This window comes from Gorilla gorilla, chromosome 20 (assembly GCF_029281585.2).
Source record: "Gorilla gorilla gorilla isolate KB3781 chromosome 20, NHGRI_mGorGor1-v2.1_pri, whole genome shotgun sequence".
Lineage (NCBI taxonomy): Eukaryota > Metazoa > Chordata > Mammalia > Primates > Hominidae > Gorilla > Gorilla gorilla.
This window is the reverse complement of record NC_073244.2, coordinates 11,509,925-11,531,083: the sequence shown is the minus strand read 5'-3', so window position 1 is coordinate 11,531,083 and position 21,159 is coordinate 11,509,925. Positions and strand designations below refer to the sequence as shown.

General features: G+C 48.7%; 1 protein-coding gene across 5 annotated transcripts in view; it reads right to left on the bottom strand.

Moving 5' to 3' along the window:
- Positions 1-21,124, bottom strand: part of CATSPERD (cation channel sperm associated auxiliary subunit delta) — a 57,168-nt gene extending 36,044 nt beyond the window's left edge. For 2 of the 5 annotated variants that reach the window (XM_055371371.2, XM_055371377.2), the window contains exons 1-7: positions 20,660-21,124; positions 16,620-16,674; positions 14,138-14,214; positions 11,574-11,646; positions 7,889-8,003; positions 4,650-4,717; positions 2,406-2,519 (exon numbers count right to left, since the gene is read on the bottom strand). In XM_055371371.2, the coding sequence (XP_055227346.1) occupies positions 2,406-2,519; positions 4,650-4,717; positions 7,889-8,003; positions 11,574-11,646; positions 14,138-14,214; positions 16,620-16,674; positions 20,660-20,730 (573 nt within the window). In that variant the 5' untranslated portion in view covers positions 20,731-21,124. The remainder of the gene's footprint in view (positions 1-2,405; positions 2,520-4,649; positions 4,718-7,888; positions 8,004-11,573; positions 11,647-14,137; positions 14,215-16,619; positions 16,675-20,659) is intronic. The other 3 variants (XM_055371376.2, XM_055371375.2, XM_063702009.1) reach the window with 2 other exon arrangements.
- Positions 21,125-21,159: the final 35 nt, after the last annotated feature.

The window sequence follows — 21,159 nt, the reverse complement described above, 5'->3', positions numbered from 1 at the left end:
GGTCTTGAACTCCTGACCTCAAGTGATCCACACCCACCCCCTCCTTCAACCTCCCAAAGTGCTGGGATTACAGGCTGAGGCACCGCGCCTGGACAGTGGTCATTTGATTTGAAGGCCACCTGATTTCAATGTGACCTCATCCTAGCTTAACTGATTACATCTGCAAAGACCCTACTTCCAAGTCAGTTTCCTGCTATGGTTTGAATGATGGTTTCCCCTCCAAAATTCATGCTGAAATCCCCAATGTACTATCAATGTATGGTCTTTGGGATGAGCATCCTTATAAAAGAGCTCTAGGTTGAAGGGAGCACAGTTTGTTGGTTCTTCCGCCTTCCACTGTGTGAGGACGTGGCTCTCGCCCCTCCAGAGGACCCCCCAACATAGGCACCATCTTGGGAGCAGAGTGCAGCCTTCACCAGAAAGCAACCTTGCTGGCGTCTTGATCTTGGACTTCCCAACCTCCAGAACCATGACAAGTAAACTTCTGTTCCTTATAAATTACTTGGTCTCAGATATTTTGTTACAGCAGCAAAAATGCCAAAGACAGTTAGAGTCTGAAGTTCCAGGTTGACATAAATTTTGGGGGGGGCATTGGTTCAACCCGCTACAGTTTTCTCATCTGTAAAGTGAGCATGATGATGAACTGGATGGTACCAGTCTTCAGGTGGGCATGTGGGTGTGTCATAAATTCATGTGGTGCCTTTACTAGGGCATTCGCTTTTTTCTTTTTTTTAAGACAGGGAGGGTCTCACTCTGTCATCCAGACTGCAGTGCAATGGCGTTGTCTCAGCTCACTGCAACCTCCACATCCCAGGCTCAAACAATCCTCCTGCCTCAGCCTCCCAAGTAGCTGAGACTACAGGCATGCACCACCATGCCCGGCTAATTGTTATATTTTTGGTAGAGACAGGGTTTCACCATATTGCCCAGGCTGGTATTTAACTACTGGACTCAAGCGATCCACCTGCTTCAGCCTCCCAAAGTGCTGGGGTTACAAGTGTGAGCCACCATGTCCCTACACGGCTGGGCGCTAGCTTTTTTTTTTTTTTTTTTTTTTTGAGACGGAGTTTCTCTGTTGCCCAGGCTGGAGTGCAGTGGCGCAATCTTGGCTCAAGCAACTTCTGCCTCCCGGGTTCAAGCATTTCTCCTGCCTCAGCCTCCCAATAGCTGGGATTACAGGCGTCCGCCAACACACCCAGCCAGTTTTTGTACTTTATTTTATTTATTTTTTTTGAGATGGAGTTTCGCTCTTGTTGCCCAGGCTGGAGTGCATGGGTGCAATCTCGGTTCACTGCAACCTCCGCCTCCTGGGTTCAAGCAATTCTCCGGCCTCAGCCTCCCGGGTAGCTGGGATTACAGGCATGAGGTACCACGCCCAGCTAATTTTGTATTTTTAGTAGAGATGGGGTTTCTCCATGTTGGTCAGGCTGGTCTCGAACTCCTGACCTCAGGTGATCCACCCACCTTGGCCTCCCAAAGTGCTGGGATTACAGGCGTGAGCCACTGTGCCCGGCTTATTTTATTTTATTTTATTTTATTTTATTTTTTTGAGACACTGTTTTGCTCTTGTTGCCCAGGCTGGAGTGCAATGGTGTGATCTTGGCTCACCGCAACCTCTGCCTCCCGGGTTCAAGCGATTCTCCTGCCTCAGCCTCCCGAGTAGCTGAGATTACAAGCATGTGCCACCACGCCCAGCCCATTTTGTACTTTTAGTAGAGACGGGGTTTCTCCATGTTAGTCAGGCTGGTCTTGAACTCCCAACCTCAGGTGATCCGCCCACCTCGGCCTCCCAAAGTGCTCGGATTGCATGCGTGAGGCACCGCCCCTGGCCTGTCACTAGCTTTTATAAGCACTACTTAAATGGCATAAATGGTGCCGTGATTTTGCCCGACCTAAAACTTTTTGTCTCTAACTTCCTAGGCTCCTGAGCTGGCTCCGTTGACCTGGAATTTTCCCTAACCTCCCAGCCAGTGGACTTTTTTTTTTTCTTTTTTTTTTTTTTTTTGAGATGAGGTCTCGCTCTGTCACTCAAGCTGGAGAGCAGAGGTGTGATCATAGTCACTGCAGCCTCAATCTCCCAGACTCCAGTGACCCTCCCACCTCAGCCTTCCAAGTAGCTAGGACTAAAACACACGCCACCACACCTGACTAATTTTTTTATTTTTATTATTTTTTGTAGAGATGGGGTCTTGCCATGTCACCCAGGCCGGTCTCAAACTCCTGGGCTCAAGCTATCCTCCTGCCTCAGCCTCCCAAAGTGCTGGGATTACATGCATGAGCCACCACTCCTGTCCCAGTTGGACTCTTAAAGAGGAAAAAAACCCTCGTGCACCCATTGACAGCAATTACTACAATCACAAGGTACATATATATTTATTTTCACATTCTTACCAAATTTAACATACCTGTCTGTCATAGTGATACTTCCAAAAACTGAATCCCCCAGTATTTGAATAATATATATAAGTCTGGGATATCTGATCTCCACGGAAATATGCAAAAACCAAATTACTGACATGCTATTAAAAAAAAAAAGAAAGAAAGAAAGAATGAAAGAAAGGTGCCAGCAAGTACATTCCTGAACGTTTATCCCAGAGAAATGAAAACTCATGTCTGAACAAAAACCTGGATGTCTGGACGTGACTGTTCGATGGGGGTGTTTCTGATAGCCAAAAAGTGGATACACGCCAGGCGCGGTGGCTCACGCCTGTAATCCCAGCACTCTGGGAGGCCGAGGCAGGCAGATCACTTGAGGCCAGGAGTTCAAGACCAGCTTGGCCAACATAATGAAACCCCATCTCTCCTAAAAAATACCAAAGTTAGGCCGGGCGTGGTGGCTCACAACTGTAATCCCAGCACTTTGGGAGGCTGAGGCGGGCCGATCACTTGACGCCAGGAGTTCAAGACCAGCCTGACCAACATAATGAAACCCTGTCTCTTAAAAAAAAACGAAAACAAAAACAAAAACAAAAACAGGCCGGGCGTGTTGGCTCACGCCTGTAATCCCAGCACTTTGGGAGGCTGAGGCAGGTGGATCACTTGAGGCCAGGAGTTCGAGACCAGTCTGGCCAACATGGTGAAACCCCACCTGTACTAAAAATTAGCCGGGCGTGGTGCTGTGTACCTGTAGTCCCATCTACTCAGGAGGCTGAGCCAGGGGAATCACTGAAGCCTGGGAGGCGGAGGTTGCAATGAGCCGAGATTGCGCCACTGCACTCTACCCTGGGTGACAGTCGTAGACTGTTTATGTTATTAGTGAGGCTTCCAGGCAACAGTAGGCTATTAGTAATTAAGTTTGTTTTTTGGTTTGTTTTTGTTTTGAGACAAGTTCTGGCTCTATTGCCCCAGCCGAGTGCAGTGGCATGATCTCAGCTCACCGTAACCTGCGCCTCCTGGGCTCAAGCCATCCTCCCACCCCAGCGACCTGAGTAACTGGGACTATAGGTGCTCACCACCATACCTAGCTATTTTTTTCTTTTCTTTTGTTTTTTTTTTTTTTTTGTATTTTGAGTAAAGACAAGGTCTCACCATGTTGCCCATACTAGCCTCGAATTTGTGAGTTGGGATTACAGGTGCCTGCCAGCACGCCTGGCTAATTTTTTGTATTTTTAGTAGAGATGGGGTTTCACTATGTTGGCCAGGCTGGTCTCGAACTCCTGACCTTGTGATCTGCCCGCCTCAGCCTCCCAAACTGCTGGGATTACAGGCATGAACCACCGCGCCTGGACAGTAATTAAGTTTTGGGGAAGTCGAAAGTTACCTGTGGATTTTCAACTGTGTGGGGTGGAGGGTGGTACCTCTAACCTATACGTTGTTCAAAGGTCAACTATAGATGGATGTATTTACAGTGTCAGCCGGTGGATCTGAAAACGTCCCCAAAACCTTTTCCATCTCCCAACTGTGCTCTGAGCCCATGGGAAATAACACTGACCAAGTTCTTGAGACCCAGTCTCAAGTCTTACACTGTCCTTTTTTCTTCTTCTTCTTCTTTTTTTTTTTTTTTTGAGATAGAGTTTCACTCTTGTTGCCCAGGCTGGAGTGCAATGGTGCGATCTCGGCTCGCTGCAGCCTCCGCCTCCCAGGCTCAAGAGATTCTCCTGCCTCAGCCTCCTGAGTAGCTGGGATTACAGGCACACGCCGCCATGCCTGGCTAATTTTTTGTATTTTTAGTAGAGATAGGGTTTTGCCATGTTGGCCAGGCTGGTCTCGAGCTCCTGGCCTCAGGTGATCCACCCACCTCAGCCTCCCAAAGTGCTAGATTACTACAGGCATGAGCCACCATGCCCAGTCTTTTTTTTTCTTTTTTTTGACAGAGTCTTGCTAGTTGCCCAGGCTGGAGTGCAGTGGCGTAATCACGGCTCATTGCAGTCTGGATCTCCTGGGCTCAAGCAATCCTCCTGCCGTGGCTGGGACTACAGGCACATGTCACCACACCAGGCTAATTATTTTATTGTTTTGTAGAGATGGGGTTTCACTATGTTGCCCAGGCTGGGCATGTTGTCCTGGGCTTCAGCAGTCCTCTTGCCTCGGCCTCCCAAAGTGCTGGGATTACAGGTGTGAGCCACCATGCCCAGCCTTTATGTCTATTCATGATTATTTGTGTTCAGAGGAGAGCAAAAAAAAATGAACAATTATACACTTATACTTACCACACAAAACAAACTTCCAGTATAACAACAATTATCACCAGAGACATGTGTAACAGGGTGTTTTATACCTGAAAGGAAAATATAATTTTGAAATGTTTATGAGTTCCCTGAAGTTTGGAGAAAAGTTTTTTGTTTTTTGTTTGGTTTTGTTTTGTTTTTGAGATAGAGTCTTGCTCTGTCGCCCAGGCTGAAGTGCAGTGGCGCGATCTCGGCTCACTGCAAGCTCCGCCTCCCGGGTTCATGCCATTCTCCTGCCTCAGCCTCCTGAGTAGCTGGAACTACAGGCGCCCGCCACCACGCCCGGCTAATTTTTTGTATTTTTAGTAGAGACGGGGTTTCACTGTGTTAGCCAGGATGGTTTCGATCTCCTGACCTTGTCATCCACCCGCCTCGGCCTCCCAAAGTGCTGGGATTACAGGCGTGAGCCACCGCACCTGGCCTAGAAAAGTTTATTTATTTACTTATTTATTTATTTGAGAGAGAGTCCCCCTCTGTCGTCCAGGCTGGAGTGCCAGTGGTGCAATCTCTGTCGTCTAGGCTAGAGTGCAGTGGTGGCTCACTGCCACCTCCACCTCCCAGGTTCAAACAAATCTCCTGCCTCAGCCTCTCAAGCCGGAATTACAGGTGCCCACCACCACACCTGGCTAATTTTTGCATTTTTAGTAGAGACGGAGTTTCGCCACGGTGGCCAGGCTGGTCTCAAACTCCTGACCTCGAGTGATCCACCCGCCTTGGCCTCCCAAAGTGCTGGGATTACAGGCATGAGCCACCGCGCCCAGCCTGGAGAAAAGTTCAGAACAGGGTTTCTCAGCCTCAACACTACTGAAATTTGGGAGCAGATGGTTCTCACTTGCGAGGAGTTTCCTATGCATTGTAGGATGCTTTTTAGCATCTGTATCTCTACACACCACTCAATGCCGGTAGCACCTTCCTCTAGTCTTGACACCAAAAATGTCTCCAGACATTGCCAAGTGTCCTCTTGGGGGACAGAACTGCCCCCAGTTGGCCCGACTCGGTGGTTCACACCTGTAATCCTAGCACTTTGGGAGGCAGAGGTGGGCGGATCTCCTGAGGTCGGGAGTTCAAGACCAGCCTGGCCAAAATGGAGAAACCCTGTCTCTATTAAAAATACAAAATTAGGCCGGGCACAGTACTTTGGGAGGCTGAAGCGGGCAGATCACAAGGTCAGATCGAGACCATCCTGGCTAACACTGTGAAACCCCATCTCTACTAAAAATACAAAAAATTAGCTAGGCATGGTGGCAGGTGCCTGTAGTCCCAGCTACTCAGGAGGCTGAGGCAGAAGAATGGCATGAACCCGGGAGGCGGAGCTTGCAGTGAGCCGAGATCACGCCACTGCACTCCATCCAGCCTGGGCGACAGAGCAAGACGCCGTCTCAAAAAAAAAAAAAAAAAAAAAAAATTAGCCGGGCACGGTGGCTCACACCTGTAATCCCAGCACTTTGGGAGGCCGAGGCGAGGGGATCACGAGGTCAATAGATCGAGATCATCCTGGCCAACATGGTGGAACCCCATCTATACTAAAAACATACAAAAATTAGCTGGGCGTGGTGGCACATGCCTGTAGTCCCAACTACTCGGGAGGCTGAGGCAGGAGGATCACTTGAACCTGGGAGGTGGAGGTTGCAGTGAGCCGAGATTGTGCCACTGCACTCCAGCCTAGTGACAGAGCGAGACTCCGTCAAAAAAAAAAAAATTAGCTGGGCATCGTGGCACATGCCTGTAATCCCAGCTACTCGGGAGGGTAAGGCAGGAGAATCGCTTGAACCCGAGAGGCAGAGGGTGCAATGAGCTGAGATCGTGCGATCGCACTCCAGCCTGGGCAACAACAGCGAAACTCCATCTCAAAACAAACAAACAAACAAAAAATTAGCCAGGCGTGGTGGCGGGTGCCTGTGACCCCAGCTACTCAGGAAGCTGAGGCAGGAGAATCGCTTGAACCCAGGAGGCAGAGGTTGCAGTGAGCCAAGACTGGGCCACTGTACTCCAGCCTGGGTGACCGAGTGAGACTCTGTCTCCAAAAAAAAGAAAAGTAAGGTTTTTTGTAAAGATGGCATTCTGCTCTGTTGCCTAGGGTGGACTTGAACTCCTGGGTTCAGGCGATCCTCTTCTTTTCTAAAGCTAACATTTGCCTCATCTTCACTTTTCACATCTTCTTTCCTCCTGCATCAGAGTCCTCATCTTTCTCCCTCTTCATAAAGCTCACCTTCTCTACTGTCCCCTAGCCCTCATGAGAAGTGTGTGGGAGGGACAATGCTCATAATCCAGCTTGGTTACCAGACATCTACTGGTCATCCTCAGTTTTCCCTGGTCCTCCCCGGACACCAGTCCATCACCAAGACCTGCTGATGTCCCTCAATTTTTTTTTTTTTTTTTTTTTTTTTTAGACAGAGTCTCACTCTGTCATCCATGCTGGGGTGCAGTGGCCCAATCTCAGCTCACTGCAACCTCCACTTCCTGGGCTCAAGGGATCCTCCTGCCTCGGGCTCCAGAGTAAGCTGGGATTACAGGCACACACCACCACACCCAGCTAATTTTTTATTTTTTTTTTTGAGACAGAGTTTTGCTCTTGTTGCCCAGGCTGGAGTGCAGTGGCACAATCTCGGCTCACCGCAACCTCCACCTCCCAGGTTCAAGCGATTCTCCTGCCTCAGCCTCCCGAGTAGCTGGGATTACAGGCATGCACCACCACGCCCAGCTAATTTTGTATTTTTAGTAGAGACAGGGTTTCCCCATGTTGGTCAGGCTGGTCTCAAACTCCTGACCTCAGATGATCCACCCACCTCAGTCTCCCAAAGTGCTGGGATTACAGGCGTGAGCCACAGCACTCAGCCTAATTTTTGTATTTTTAGTAGAGACCGGGTTTCGCCATGTTGGTCAGGCTGGTCTCGAACTCCTGACCTCAGATGATCTGCCTACCGCAGACTCCCAAATTGCTGGGATCACAGGCGTGAGCCACCGCACCTGGCCAATGACTTGTTTGTTTCAATCAGCCCAAGTAGCTTTTGTGGCTTGTGACTACAATCCATGATGGGAACACTAGGTTCCCAGTCTATGGATGGGGATTCAGGCCAATTTTCATTTTGGTTGGAAAGGACAAAGTAACGTCCTGGGGCTGACATCCAAGTAGGAGCATCGCTTATACTTCCAACACTAATACCCTCTTCTCTCATGTTGACTACACTCAAACAAAATTTAAAAATACAAAATGTACATACCTAAAGACATGCTCCAAGAATTATTTTCATAATCATAAATATAGACTTTTTGATCCACTACTAACAGCAATAATGAACCAGCAAAATGTGCTGATGTCACTTCTGGTACGCCGACCTAAAAGTTATCATATGGATGATATCAATGTGAGAGCATCTTTTCAAACATTGATTCAGAAACGCAGACTTCTAGACATGCATTGAAAAAAAAAAAATTTATGGACGGGCGCGGTGGCCCTCGCTTGTAATCCCAGCACTTTGGGAGGCCAAGGCAGGTAGATCACCGAGGTCAGGAGTTTGAGACCAGCCTGGCGAACATAGTGAAACCCCGTCTCTACTAAAAATACAAAAATTAGCCAGTTGTGGCAGCAGGTGCCTGTAATCCAAGCTACTTGAGAGGCTGATGCAGGAGAATCACTTGATCCTAGGAGGTGGAGGTTGCAGTGAGCCGAGACTGGGTCACTCCAGCCTGGTGACAAGAGCAAAACTCTGGGAAAGAAAGAAAGAAAAGAAATAGAAAGAGAGAGAGAGAAAGAAAGAAAGGAGGAAGGAAGGAAGGGAGGGAGGGAGGAAGGAAGGAAGGAAGAAAGGAAGGAGGGAGGGAGGGAAGGAAGGAAGGAAGGAAGGAAGAAAGAAAGAAAGAGAAAGAAAGAAAGAAACAAAGAGAAAGAAAGAAAGAAAAAGAAAGAGAGAGCAGGCGCAGTGGTTTACACCTATAATCCCAGCACTTTGGGAGGCCAAGGCAGGTGAATCACCTGAGGTGAGGATTTCAAGACCAGCCTGGCCAACATGGTGAAACCCTGCCTCTATTAAAAATACAAAAATTAGCTGAGTATGGTGGCAGGTGCCTATAGTCCCAGCTACTCGGGAGGCTGAGACAGGAGAATTGCTTGAACCCAGGAGGTGGAGGCTGCAGTGAGCCGAGATTGCACCATTGCACTACAGCTTGGGCAACAAGGGTGAAACTCCGTCTTGAAAAAAAAAAAAGAAGAAGAAAGAAAAGAAAAAAAAACATTTATGGCCGAGCGTGGTGGCTCACGCCTATAATGCCAACACTTCAGGAAGCCAAGGCAGGTGGATCACTCAAGGTTAAGAGTTCAATACCAGCTGGCCAACATAACAAAACCCCATCTCTACTAAAAATACAAAAAAATTAGCTAGGCATGGTGGTGCCTGCCTGTAATGCCAGTTACTCAGGAGTCTGAGGCACGAGAATCACTTGAACCCAGGAGGCAGAGGTTGCAGTGAGCCAAGATTGCACCACTGCACTCCAGCCTGGGTGACAGAGACTCGGTCTCAAAAAGCAAAAACAAAACAAAACAGAAAACACCATTTTCCATCCTGGCTGACATGGTGAAACCCCGTCTCTACTGAAAATACAAAAAATTAGCTGGGCGTGGTGGCGGGCGCCTGTAGTCCCAGCTACTCGGGAGGCTGAGGGAGGAGAATGGTGTGAACTCGGGAGGTGGAGGTTGCAGTGAGCTGAGATCACGCCACTGCACTCCAGCCTAGGCGACAGAGTGAGACTCCGTCTCAAAAAAATAAAAACAAACAAACAAAAAACACCATGTATGCCAGCAATAGTTGGTTGGTTCTTAGATACTGAGAACTGTGTATCTTGGGGCCAGCTAGAACCAAGTTGAAGCTGGTCTTGGGTGCCCTCAGATACCTCAATTCATTCCATCTCCTCTTCCTTTATAAAAACCTTCCCTGAAGCTGGGCGTGGTGGCTCATGCCTGTAATCCTAGCACTCTGGGAGAACAAGGCGGATCACCTGAGGTCAGGAGTTTGAGACCAGCCTGGCCAAAATAGTGAAACACTGTCTCTACTAAAAAATACAAAAATTAGCCAGGCGTGGTGGCTAATTTTGGGGGTAATTCCAGCTACTCAGGAGGCTGAGGCAGGAGAATCGCTTGAACCCAGGAGGTGGAGGTTGCAATGAGCTGAGATCGTGCCACTGCATTCCAGCTTGGGTGACAGAGGGAGACTCCATCTCAAAAAACAAAAACCACAAAATCAAATAAACAAAACAAAACCTTCTTGGATGACAAAGCCTAAAGCATAAATGATGAATGACTAGCATTAACTGTTAAGTGTCGCTTTTAGGAGAAATATTGGTATTTTCGATAATTGACAAAACTTTATTTTTATTTATTTATTTTGAGATAGAGTCTCAAACTGCCACTCAAGCTGGAGTGTGGTGGCACAATCATAGCTCACTGCAACCTCCAGCTCCCGGCTCAAGCAATCTTCCCACCTCAGGCTCCTGAGTTGTTGGAACAACAGGCATGCACCACCACACCACCACACTCGGCTAATTTCATATAGAGTTGGAGTTTCTTCGTGTTGCCCTGGGTAGTCCTGAACTCCTAGGGTCAAGCAATCTGCCCACCTCAGCCTCTTAAAGTGCTGGGGTTACAGGCGTGAACCACGATGTCCAGCCCAAAACTTTATTTAGCATAGGTGTCGATGGTATAATTTCTCAAATATTCACTAAGGGTGTGCTTTGGTTTAGGACAATTTGGGGGGCTCTTTTTTTTTTTTTTTGAGATGGAGTCTCGCTCTGTCACCCAGGCTGGAGTGCAGTGGTGCGATCACGGCTCACTGCAAGCTCCGCCTCCTGGGTTCACGCCATTCTCCTGCCTCAGCCTCCCGAATAGCTGGGGTTGGAGTGCAGCGGCGCGACCTCGGCTCACTGCAAGCTCCGCCTCCCAAGTTCAAGCCATTCTCCTGCCTCAGCCTCCCGAGTAGCGGCGACTACAAGCACCTGCCACCACGCCCAGCTCATTTTTTGTATTTTTAGTAGAGACAGGGTTTCACCGTGGTCTTAATCTCCTGACCTCCTGATGCGCCTGCCTCGGCCTCCCAAAGTGCTGGGATTACAGGCATGAGCCACTGTGCCCAGCCGCCCAGGCTGGTATTGAACTCCTGGACTCAAGTGATCCTCCTGTCTTGGCCAATCAATGTGCAGGGATTACAGGCATGAGCCACTGTACCTGACTGAGGGAGTCTTGAAATTACTGCATGTAAAGTAAGATACCATCCCACCTATCTATTATTTATTTATTTATTTATTTTATTATTATTTTTTAAGACAGAGTCTCCCTCTGTTGCCCAGGCTGGAGTGCAGTGCCTCGATCTTGGGCCACTACAACCTCCACCTCCTGGGTTCGAGTGATTCTCCTGCCTCAGCCTCCCAAGTAGCTGGGACTACAGGCCCGTGCCACCACGCCCGGGTAATTTTTTGTATTTTTAGTAGAGATGGGGTTTCACCATGTTGGCCAGGATGGTCTCAGTCTCTTGACCTCGTGATCTGCCCGCCTCAGCCTCCCAAAGTGCTGGGATTACAGGCGTGAGCCACTGTACCTGACTGAGGGAGTCTTGAAATTACTGCATATAAAGTAAGATACCATCCCATCTATCTATTTATAATATAACCAATGTAAGGAAGAGGACCTACATCCACTCTTTTTTCTTTTTCAGGAATAGAAAGTCTATTTGGTAGTAGGGGCAGAATAAAACCAGCCCTTCTTTAGGCTTAGAAATTGCCCTTAATGTCTTGAAGAGGTACACTGTAAAATAAACCTCTAAACTAACAAGAACAGACCAGTCTGATATTTCTGAACTGTATTTTCCCCCAAATATTACTTACACTAGCATCCTTCAGATCACTCAGTAAAACAACTACCTGCATTGATGTAGGGATGGTAAATGGAAGGAGACTAGTCTCAAAGTTATCCATTGTGAAAAAAACTTGTTTCCTGAAATAAACAATAAATAAGTTAAATTAGGATAATGTCACACAAGGAAAGAAAAAAGACAATAGAGGTACTCTAAAATGTCTCCATTCAAACAAAATTTGTATTGTAACCAGGAGTCATTTAGATATAATTTACTTATTTTGCATAAATAAACCTCTGTAGTCCAGGTGTTTGACTTCCAGAAATAATAGTTTAAATGTGTGAATACATCAAATATAAAACTATATAAAATGTACATTGAGTGGCAGGATGGACTTCAGTTTTATAATTTATATGCCCCTAGTTCCACTAACGTAAATAGTTTTAGACAAGGAATGTGTATATAAGAAATAAACAATTTGTTCCTTCATATGGGAAACTTTTAAATAGGAAAAGGCCATCCATGAACATGGTATATCATTTCATTATCCAGATCTCCTTCCCCAACTCCCCAGTAAATTTTATGGTTTTCAACAGAAAAGAATTACTGAGTTGGCCAGGTGCGATGGCTCATCCCTGTAATCCCAGCACTTTGGAAGCCAAGGCAGGCAGATCACCTGAGGTCAAGAGTTCGAGACCAGCCTGGCCAACATGTTGAAACCCCATCTCTACTAAAAACACACATAAAAATTAGCCTGGCATGGTGGCGCACACCTGTAATCCCAGCTACTCGGGAGGCTGAGGCAGGAGAATCGCCTGAACCTGGGAGGCAGAGGTTGCAGTGAGCCAAGATCATGCCACTGCACGCCAGCCTGGGCGACAAGAGTGAAACACTGTCTCAAAAAAAAAAAAAAAAGATTTACTGAGTTAATTCCTATTCCTTTTAAAGTTTTTGTTGCCATCATGAATGGTATTTCTCATAATAGCCTTTAAAAAAGAGAGAGAGAGAGAGATGGATGGCCAGGTGTGGTGGCTCATGCCTGTAATCCCAGCACTTTGGGAGGCCCAGGTGGGTGGATCACCTGAGGTCAGGAGTTCGAGACCAGCCTGGCCAGCATGGTAAAAACTCTGTCTTTACTAAAAATACAAAAATTAGTCGGGCGTGGTGGTGCACACCTGTAGTCCTAGCTACTTAGGAGGCTGAGGCAGAAGAATTGCTGGAACCCAGGAGGCGGAGTTTGCAGTGAGCTGAGATTGCGCCACTGCCCTGCAGCCTGGGCAACAGAACAAGACTCCGTCTCAAAAAAAAAAGAGAGAGAGAGGGAGATGGGTCTTGCTATGTTATCCAGGCTGGTTTTCAACTCCTGGGCTCAAGTGATCCTCCTGCCTCAGCCTCCCAGCCATAATTATGTTTTATAATTGGTCATGGCTGATTTATAAAAGAGCTGTTGATGACAGAGACGGTCTCTGTCATCCAGACGGGGTACAATGGTGTGCTCATGGCTCACTGTACCCTCGAACTCCTGTGCTCAAGTAAACCTCCTACCTCAGCCTCCCAAGTAGCTGGGACTACAGGTGCACACTGCCACCCCCAGCTAATTTTCTTTTTTTTCTTTTTTTTTTTTGAGACAGAGTCTCGCTCTGTCGCCAGGCTGGAGTGCAGTGGTGCGATCTCAGCTCACTGCAACCTCCGACTCCTGGGTTCAAGTGATTCTCCTGCCTCAGCCTCCCGAGTAGCTGGGACTACAGGCGGGCACCATCACGCCCAGCTAATTTTTGTATTTTTAGTAGAGACGGGGTTTCACCATGTTGGCCAGGCTGGTCTCGATCTCTTGACCTCATGATCCCCCAACCTCGGCCTCCCAAAGTGCTGGGATTACAGAGGTGAGCCACTGCGCCTGGCCCACCCCCAGCTAATTTTCTGTATTTTTTTTTTTGTAGATACTGGGATCTTGCTATATTCCCAGGCTGGTCTTGAATTCCTAGCTTCCAGCGATCCTCCAGCGATCCTCCTGCCTTGGCCTCCCAAAGTGCTGGTACTATAGGCATGAGTCACTGCACCTGGCCTCCGGTCCCCTTTTTGATGCTGCCAGACTGATGTCTTGAATACAAACAGAAGTCATGCAGCCCCACATCCTCCACTACCCTCAGGGTGAGGGTAAGCATCCTGGCATGGTGGACATACCTGGTTTCCTAACCTGCTACCCTTACGAACTCACGTGCATGCTGGGCATGGTGTTTTTATTCCTTTGAATGCTCTGCTCTAAGCCCATACACATCTGGTTGCTCCCACCATCCCAGTGAACTCCTATTCATCCTTCAAAACCCAGTTTTGTCATCAACTCCCCAGTGGAAACTTCCTAGGCATTTTTTCCTGAGGCATCCCAACAGTGCTTATACCAAGCATCTTTGACAGGTGGTACCACACTATACTGCAGTTGTTTTAGTTACTGGCTGATCTCTTCATTGCCCTTCCTCCAATTCCAGCCCCTGACTATGGACTGCCTACAGGCCAGCAACTAGCAACACAGGGCAGAGCCATCTTCTTTACTGTTTGTTGAACGAATGAATGAGGGCAAATCTAAAGATTTAATTTAAAAGGAAGGTAACAGTACATAAAATTGCCGCTTACCCTAGATATAGTGCTATATTTTTCTCGCAAGGATGTTTAATCAAGCGTGTTGTTGTAGGTTGAAAATACAGGCGGTCCTAGAGAGATAATCACAAAATCTTAATAATATCAATAACCATAAACAGCTGATAGAAATAATTTTTTTTTTGAGACAAGAGTCTCACTCTGTTGCCCAGGCTGGAGTGCAGTTGCACGACCTTGGCTCACTGCAAGCTCCGCCTCCCAGGTTCACACCATTCTCCTGCCTCAGCCTCCCGAGTAGCTGGGACTACAGGCGCCCGCCACCATGCCCGGCTGGTTTTTTCTATTTTTTTGTAGAGACAGGGTTTCACCATGTTAGCCAGGATGGTCTCGATCTCCTGACCTTGTGATCCACCTGCCTTGGCCTCCCAAAGTGCTGGGATTACAGGCGTGAGCCACCACGTCCGGCCAGAAATAATTTTTAATACGCACTATTATCAACATAAAGGGTGAAATCTGAATTAGGTAGGTGGAATGTACCAATGTCATTTTCCTGTTTTGACCTTGTACTATGATCATGTCAGATGTGACTGCTGGGGGAAGCTGGTGGAAGGGCTTGGGACCTCCCTGTACTGTTTTTGCAACTTGCTGTAAATCTATAATTATGTCCAAATAAACAGTTTTTTTAATTCACAGGGTGGGCCAGGTGCGGTGGCTCACGTCTGTAATCCCAACACTTTGGGAGGCTGAGGCAGGAGGATTTCTTGAGGCCAGGAGTTCGAGACCAGCCTGAGCAGCACAGCAAGACCACATCTCTACAAAAAACATAAAAATTGGCTGGGCATGGTAGTGCATGCCTGTAGTCCCACCTACTGGGGAGCCTGAGGCAGAAGGATGGCTTGAGCCCAGGAGTTTTAGACTGCAGTGAGCTATGATCTCAGCACTGCACTACATCCTGGGCAACAAAGAGAGACACTGTCCCTAAAAGAAATGATAATTTACAAATTAAAAAAATTCAGGCCAAACACAGTGGCTCACCCCTGTAATCCCAGCACTTTGGGAGGCCGAGGTGGGCAGATCATGAGGTCAGGAGGGAGTTCGAGACCAGCAGGGCCAACATGGTGAAACCCCGTCTCTACTAAAAATACAAAAATTAGGTGGGTGTGGTGGCGCACGCCTGTAATCCCAGCTACTTGGGAGGCTGAGGCAGGAGAATGGCTTAAACCCGGGAGAAGAAGGTTGCAGTGAGCCAAGATTGCGCCACAGCACTCCAGCCTGGGTGACAGAGCAAGACTCCATCTCAGGAAAAAAAAAAAAAATTAACAGGGTAATTATTCATATCACACCTCATACCTATACATGTTACTATTTGTTTACAGATGATTAGTTATTTGAAAGGCCAGAGAATGATGAATATTAACATGTTAGAAACCAGTCACTTGAAGATTGTTTCAAAATGCTGACACCATTTTGAAATTATGCATTTTTTTTTTGGCTCTGTCGCCCCAGGCTGGAGTGCAGTGGCACGATCTTGGTTCACTGCAACCTCTGCCTCCTGGGTTCAAGCAGTTCTCCTGACTCAGCCTCCCGATAGCTGGGATTACAGGCATGCGCCACCGTACCTGGCTAATTTCTGTATTTCTAGTAGAGACAGGGTTTCACCATATTGGCTAGGCTGGTCTTGAACTCCTGACCTCAGGGATCCGCCCGCCTCGGCCTCCCAAAGTGCTGGGATTACAGGCATAAGCCACCTCACCTGGCCAAAATTATGCAATTTTGTCAATAGGAAACGAATTTGAACTGACAGAATATTTTTTCTTCATGCATTTTAAGCATGAAGTAAACTGACATTTCCTGTGACATTACATGAGGTAAACAAAGTAACAGGGTTTGCTTCTACTGTTACTCTGCATTTTAAAATCTCCCATCAAGGCTGGGCATGGTGGTGAACGTCTGTAATCCCAGCACTTTGGGAGGCTGAGGCAGGTAGGTAACTTAAGTCCAGGAGCTCGAGACCAGCCTGGGCAACATGGCAAAACCTCGTCTCTACAAAAATACAAAAATTAGCTGGGCATGGTGGCACACACCTATAATCCCAGCTACTAGGGAGGGTGAGGCATGAGAATCGCTTGAGCGGGGGAGGCAGAGGTTGCGCGGTGAGCCGAGATTGCGCCACTGCACTCCAACCTGGGCAACAGTGCAAGACCCTGTCTCAAAAAATAAAATCTCCTATCTGAGAGAGAAGTAAACAGAACACTCGATAAAAACTCAGACCATCTTAGCTCTATTCCCACTTCTTCCTCTTGGCGTTGTTCAGATGACTTGATCTCTCTAAACTTGTTTCTCAGTGAAATGGGAAAGATTAATCCCTATTTCAAAGGGGAAAGAACTGTAAAGACTGAATGAAGTAATGATCTTAAATGCTTGACAACATGGGCACCCAACAAATACCAGGAAGTGTTACCTCTGATCCTGTACTTAGACAAAAGTGAAGGATGAATTTAAGCGTGGAGCCACATACCCCTTGAACGTCCTGTATGACATTAAACACTTTTCCTGTCCTCACCGTGCGAGAACTAGAAGTGATAAGAAAGACCATCTGTCAATTTTTATTGAATATTCAGCATGAATCCTCCTACTCAGCCACCTCAGGGTTAACCCTAAAGTATCTGTTCTTTTTTTGGGGGGACGGAGTCTCACTCTGTCGCCCAGGCTGGAGTGCAGTGGCACGATCTCGGCTCACTGCAACCTCCGCCTCCCAGATTCAAGTGATTCTCCTGCCTCAGCCTCCAGAGTAGCTGGCACTACAGGCGTGCGCCACAACACCTAGCTAATTTTTTATATTTGTAGTAGAGATAGGGTTTCACCACATTGGCCAGGCTGGTCCTGAACTCCTGACCTCGTGATCTGCCTGCCTTGGCCTCCCAAAGTGTTGGGATTACAGGCGTGGGCCACTGCGCCCGGCCAAGTATCTGTTCCTGATGCTTTTCGGGTTATAGGAGGCCCTAGAAAATTGGATGAGGCTGGGCATGGTGGCTCATGTCTTTAATCCCAGCACTTTGGGAGGCCGAGGCAGGTGGATCACTTGAGGTCAGCAGTTCAAGACCAACCTGGCCAACTTGTGAAACCCCATCTCTACTGAAAATATGAAAATTAGAGCCAGGTGCGGTGGCTCACACCTGTAATCCCAGCGCTTTGGGAGGTCAAGGTGGGTGGATCAGCTGAGGTCAGGAGTTCCAGATCAGCCTGGCCAACACCGTGAAATCTCGTCTCTACTAAAAATACAAAAAAGTTAGGCACGGTGGCTCACACCTGTAATCCCAGCACTTTGGGAGGCCAAGGCGGGTGGATCACCTGAGGTTGGGAGTTCGAGACCAGCCTGAGCAACATGGAGAAACCCTGTCTCTACTAAATATACAAAATTAGCCTGTAATATACAAAATTAGCGTGTGGTGGCGCATGCCTGTAATCCCAGCTGCTCAGGAGGCTGAGGCAGGAGAATCGCTTGAACCCGGGAGGTGGAGGTTATAGTGAGCTGAGATTGCACCATTGCACTCCAGCCCGGGCAACAAGAGTGAAACTCCATCTCAAAAAAAAAAAAAAAAACAGGCTGGGTGTGGTGGCTCACGCCTGTAATCCTAGCACTTTAGGAGGCCGAGGCGGGTGGATCACGAAGTCAGGAGATGGAGACCATCCTGGCTAACACGGTGAAACCCCGTCTCTACTAAAAACACAAAAAAATTAGCCGGGCGTGGTTGCGGCACCTGTAGTCCCAGCTACTCGGGAGGCTGAGGCAGGAGAATGGTGTGAACCCAGAAGGCAGAGCTTGCAGTGAGCCGAGATGGCGCCATTGCACTCCAGCCTGGGCAACAGAGCGAGACTCCGTCTCAAAAAAAAAAAAAAAAAAATTAGCTGGGCAGGGTGGCGGGCGCCTGTTATCCCAGATACTCAGGAGGCTGAGGGCTGAGGCACTAGAATCGCTTGAACCTGGGAGACAGAGGTTGCAGTGAGTTGAGCTCTCGCCACACTGCACTCCAGCCTGGGCGACAGAGCAAGCCTCCGTCAAAAAATAAAATTTGTATGAAACTCCTCTCCCAGAAACAGACATAAGTACACACAAAATGTAGAAATGATTTCTGAGAATTTATTTTTTCTTTTTCTTTTTTTTTTTTTTGAGACAGAATCTCGCTATGTGGCCCAGGCAGGAGTGCAGTGGAGCGATCTCAGCTCACTGCAAGCTCCACCTCCCGGGTTCACGCCATTCTCCTGCCTCAGCCTCCCGAGTAGCTGGGACTACAAGCGCCCGCCACCACACCGGCTAATTTTTTGTATTTTTGGTAGAGACGAGGTTTCACCGTGTTAGCCAGGATGGTCTCGATCTCCTGACCTCGTGATCCGCCCGCCTCCACCTCCCAAAGTGCTGGGATTACAGGCGTGAGCCCCCGCGCCCGGCCAAGAATTTCTAAAGGCTCCTTCACAGACCCCAGCTGAGGAAGATTATGAAGTCCTGCAACAAGGTATTCGGGGCTCCTTAAGGGAGTGTGTGGTGACTGGAAGGATGGTATAGTTTACAGCAGAGGTGCTCAATCTTGAATATGCATCAGAATCACCGGGGTTGCGGGGGGGGGTGTGTGGGGGGGGTCTTGATAAACCACCGTTTGCTGGGTCCCACTGCCAAGTCCCCGACACAGTAGGTCCAGGGAACTGCATTTCTAACCAATTATAATAAATTCCAGGTGATCTTGATGCTGCTGGTCCAGGGACCATTCTTTGAGAGCCTGTGTGGGGAAATGAGAGAACTGGATATAACCCACCTTTTCAGACCTCGAGACAAATCCTATTAGTAAATTTCACTGGAAAGTTTCTCCCACTTACTAGCTATGCGTTAGGCAAGTGTATCTTTAATTTTCCTAAGTATGCTTTCGTATCTATAAAATAAGGGTATTGGCCGGGCGCGGTGGCTCACGCCTGTAATCCCAGCACGTTGGGAGGCCGAGGCAGGTGAATCACGAGGTCAGGAGTTCAAGACCAACCTGGGCAACATGGTGGAACCCTGTCTCTACTAAAAACACAAAAAAATTAGCTGCACGTGGTGGCAGGCGCCCATAATCCCAACTACTCTGGAGGCTGAGGCAGGAGAATTGCTTGAACTTGGGAGGCGGAGGTTGCAGTGAGCCGAGACCGTGACATTGTACTCCAGCCTAGGCGACAAGAACAAGACTCCATCTCAAAAAAATAAAATAAAATAAGGGTATGGCTGGGCATGGGTGGCTCATGCCTGTAATCCCAACACTTTGGGAGGCTGAGGCAGGAGGATCACTGGAGCCTAGGAGTTCAAGACCAGCCTGGGCAAAACAGTGAGACCCCATCTCTCTCTCTTTTTTTTTTTCCTTTGAGACAGAGTCTCCCTTTGTCACCCAGGCTGGAATGAGATCTCAGCTCACTGCAACCTCCACCTCCTGGATTCAAGCGATTTTTCTGCCTCAGCCTCCCAAGTAGCTGGGATGACAGGCACCTGCCACCAAGCCTGGCTAATTTTTGTATTTTTAGTAGAGACGAGGTTTCATCATGTTGGCCAGGCTGGTCTGGAACTCCTGACCTCAAGTGAGTGATCTGCCCACCTCTGCCTCTCAAAGTGCTGGGATTACAGGCGTGAGCCACTGCACCCAGCCAGTGAGACCCCATCTGTACAAAAAATAATAATAAATAAAATAAAATAAGGTTAAGGAATCATTATGAATCTTCCTGTAAACATCAAATGAGGCCATACACCCTAAGAATACCGCTCACAGGTCCCTACTGAATGTGACAGTTTAGTCCAGATGGGAGTTCCCTGAGGGCAGGAACGGAGTTTCAGCAACTGGTCCCCATGGCAGGTTGGAGTATCCACTAACCTAACCTTTACTGAAATTTCAAAATGTGCTGGGTAAGGCTGGGCGCGATGGCTCACGCCTGCAATCCCAGCACTTTGGGAGGCGGGGGTTGCAGTGAGCAGAGATCGCGCCACTGCACTCCACCCTGGGAAACAGAGCAAAAACTCCGGCTCCAAAAAGAAAAAGAAGTGGGAGGGCTGGGCCCGGCGTGGTGGCTCACGCCTGTAATCCCAGCACTTTGGGAGGCCGAGGCAGGCGGGTCACGAGGTCAGGAGATCGGGACCATCCTGGCTAATACGGTGAAACCCCCGTCTTTACTAAAAATACAAAAAAAAATTAGCCGGGCGTGGTGGCGGGCGCCTGTAGTCCCAGCTACTCAGGAGGCTGAGGCAGGAGAATGGCGTGAACCCGGGAGGCGGAGCTTGCAGTGAGCCGAGATCGCGCCACTGCACTGCAGCCTGGGCGACAGAGCGAGACTCTGTCTCAAAAAAAAAAAAGAGGTAGGAGAGCTTAATATCGGGCTGGGAGGATGGGGTGGAGTAGGGTGAGCGAGGCGTCAAGTTCGATTCCTAAAAAGAGTAAAAGGAGAGCCTCAGTGAGGTTGGGGAGCAGGCCTCGGCTCCAAGATGAACCAGCACCCACCCGACCCCCGGCAGCACCCCAGCCCCAGGAGTCCTGGCAGCCCCACCGACAGAGCTGAGCTGTGACCAGCGGTCGGAGCCACATGGTCACAGCCGCCACCAGCATCAACATCAGCATCGACTTGGGCTTCCGCCGCCACCACTGCCCCTCAACCGCCACGGGGAGTCGCTGCACAATCCGAGTACGTGCACGCTGAAGCCCTGCGCATGCGCATCAATGAGTCCCGGGAGCGGCCCTCCGCGCACTGCAGCCCGGCGCTCCGCCTGAACCTTGAGCATGCGCAGACGAATACCGGGACGCCCAAATCCGCGTAACCCAAAGTGCGCTCAGAGCCTGAGCACGGGCACCCGGCCACCCGTGGCCAGTCTAGAGTCTGAGCATGCGCATGTTGTCCGCGCGCCTAAGCATGTGCACAGGTTGCTCATGAGTTCCTAAACGTTGCGTTTGCAACACTACCACTGTTTTGTACAGGCGCTGGCGCGTGCCCACAGCCTTCCACGTGACCGGAAAAGGCCTTCAGCGCTTAAAGTGGGAGACCGGAAGAGG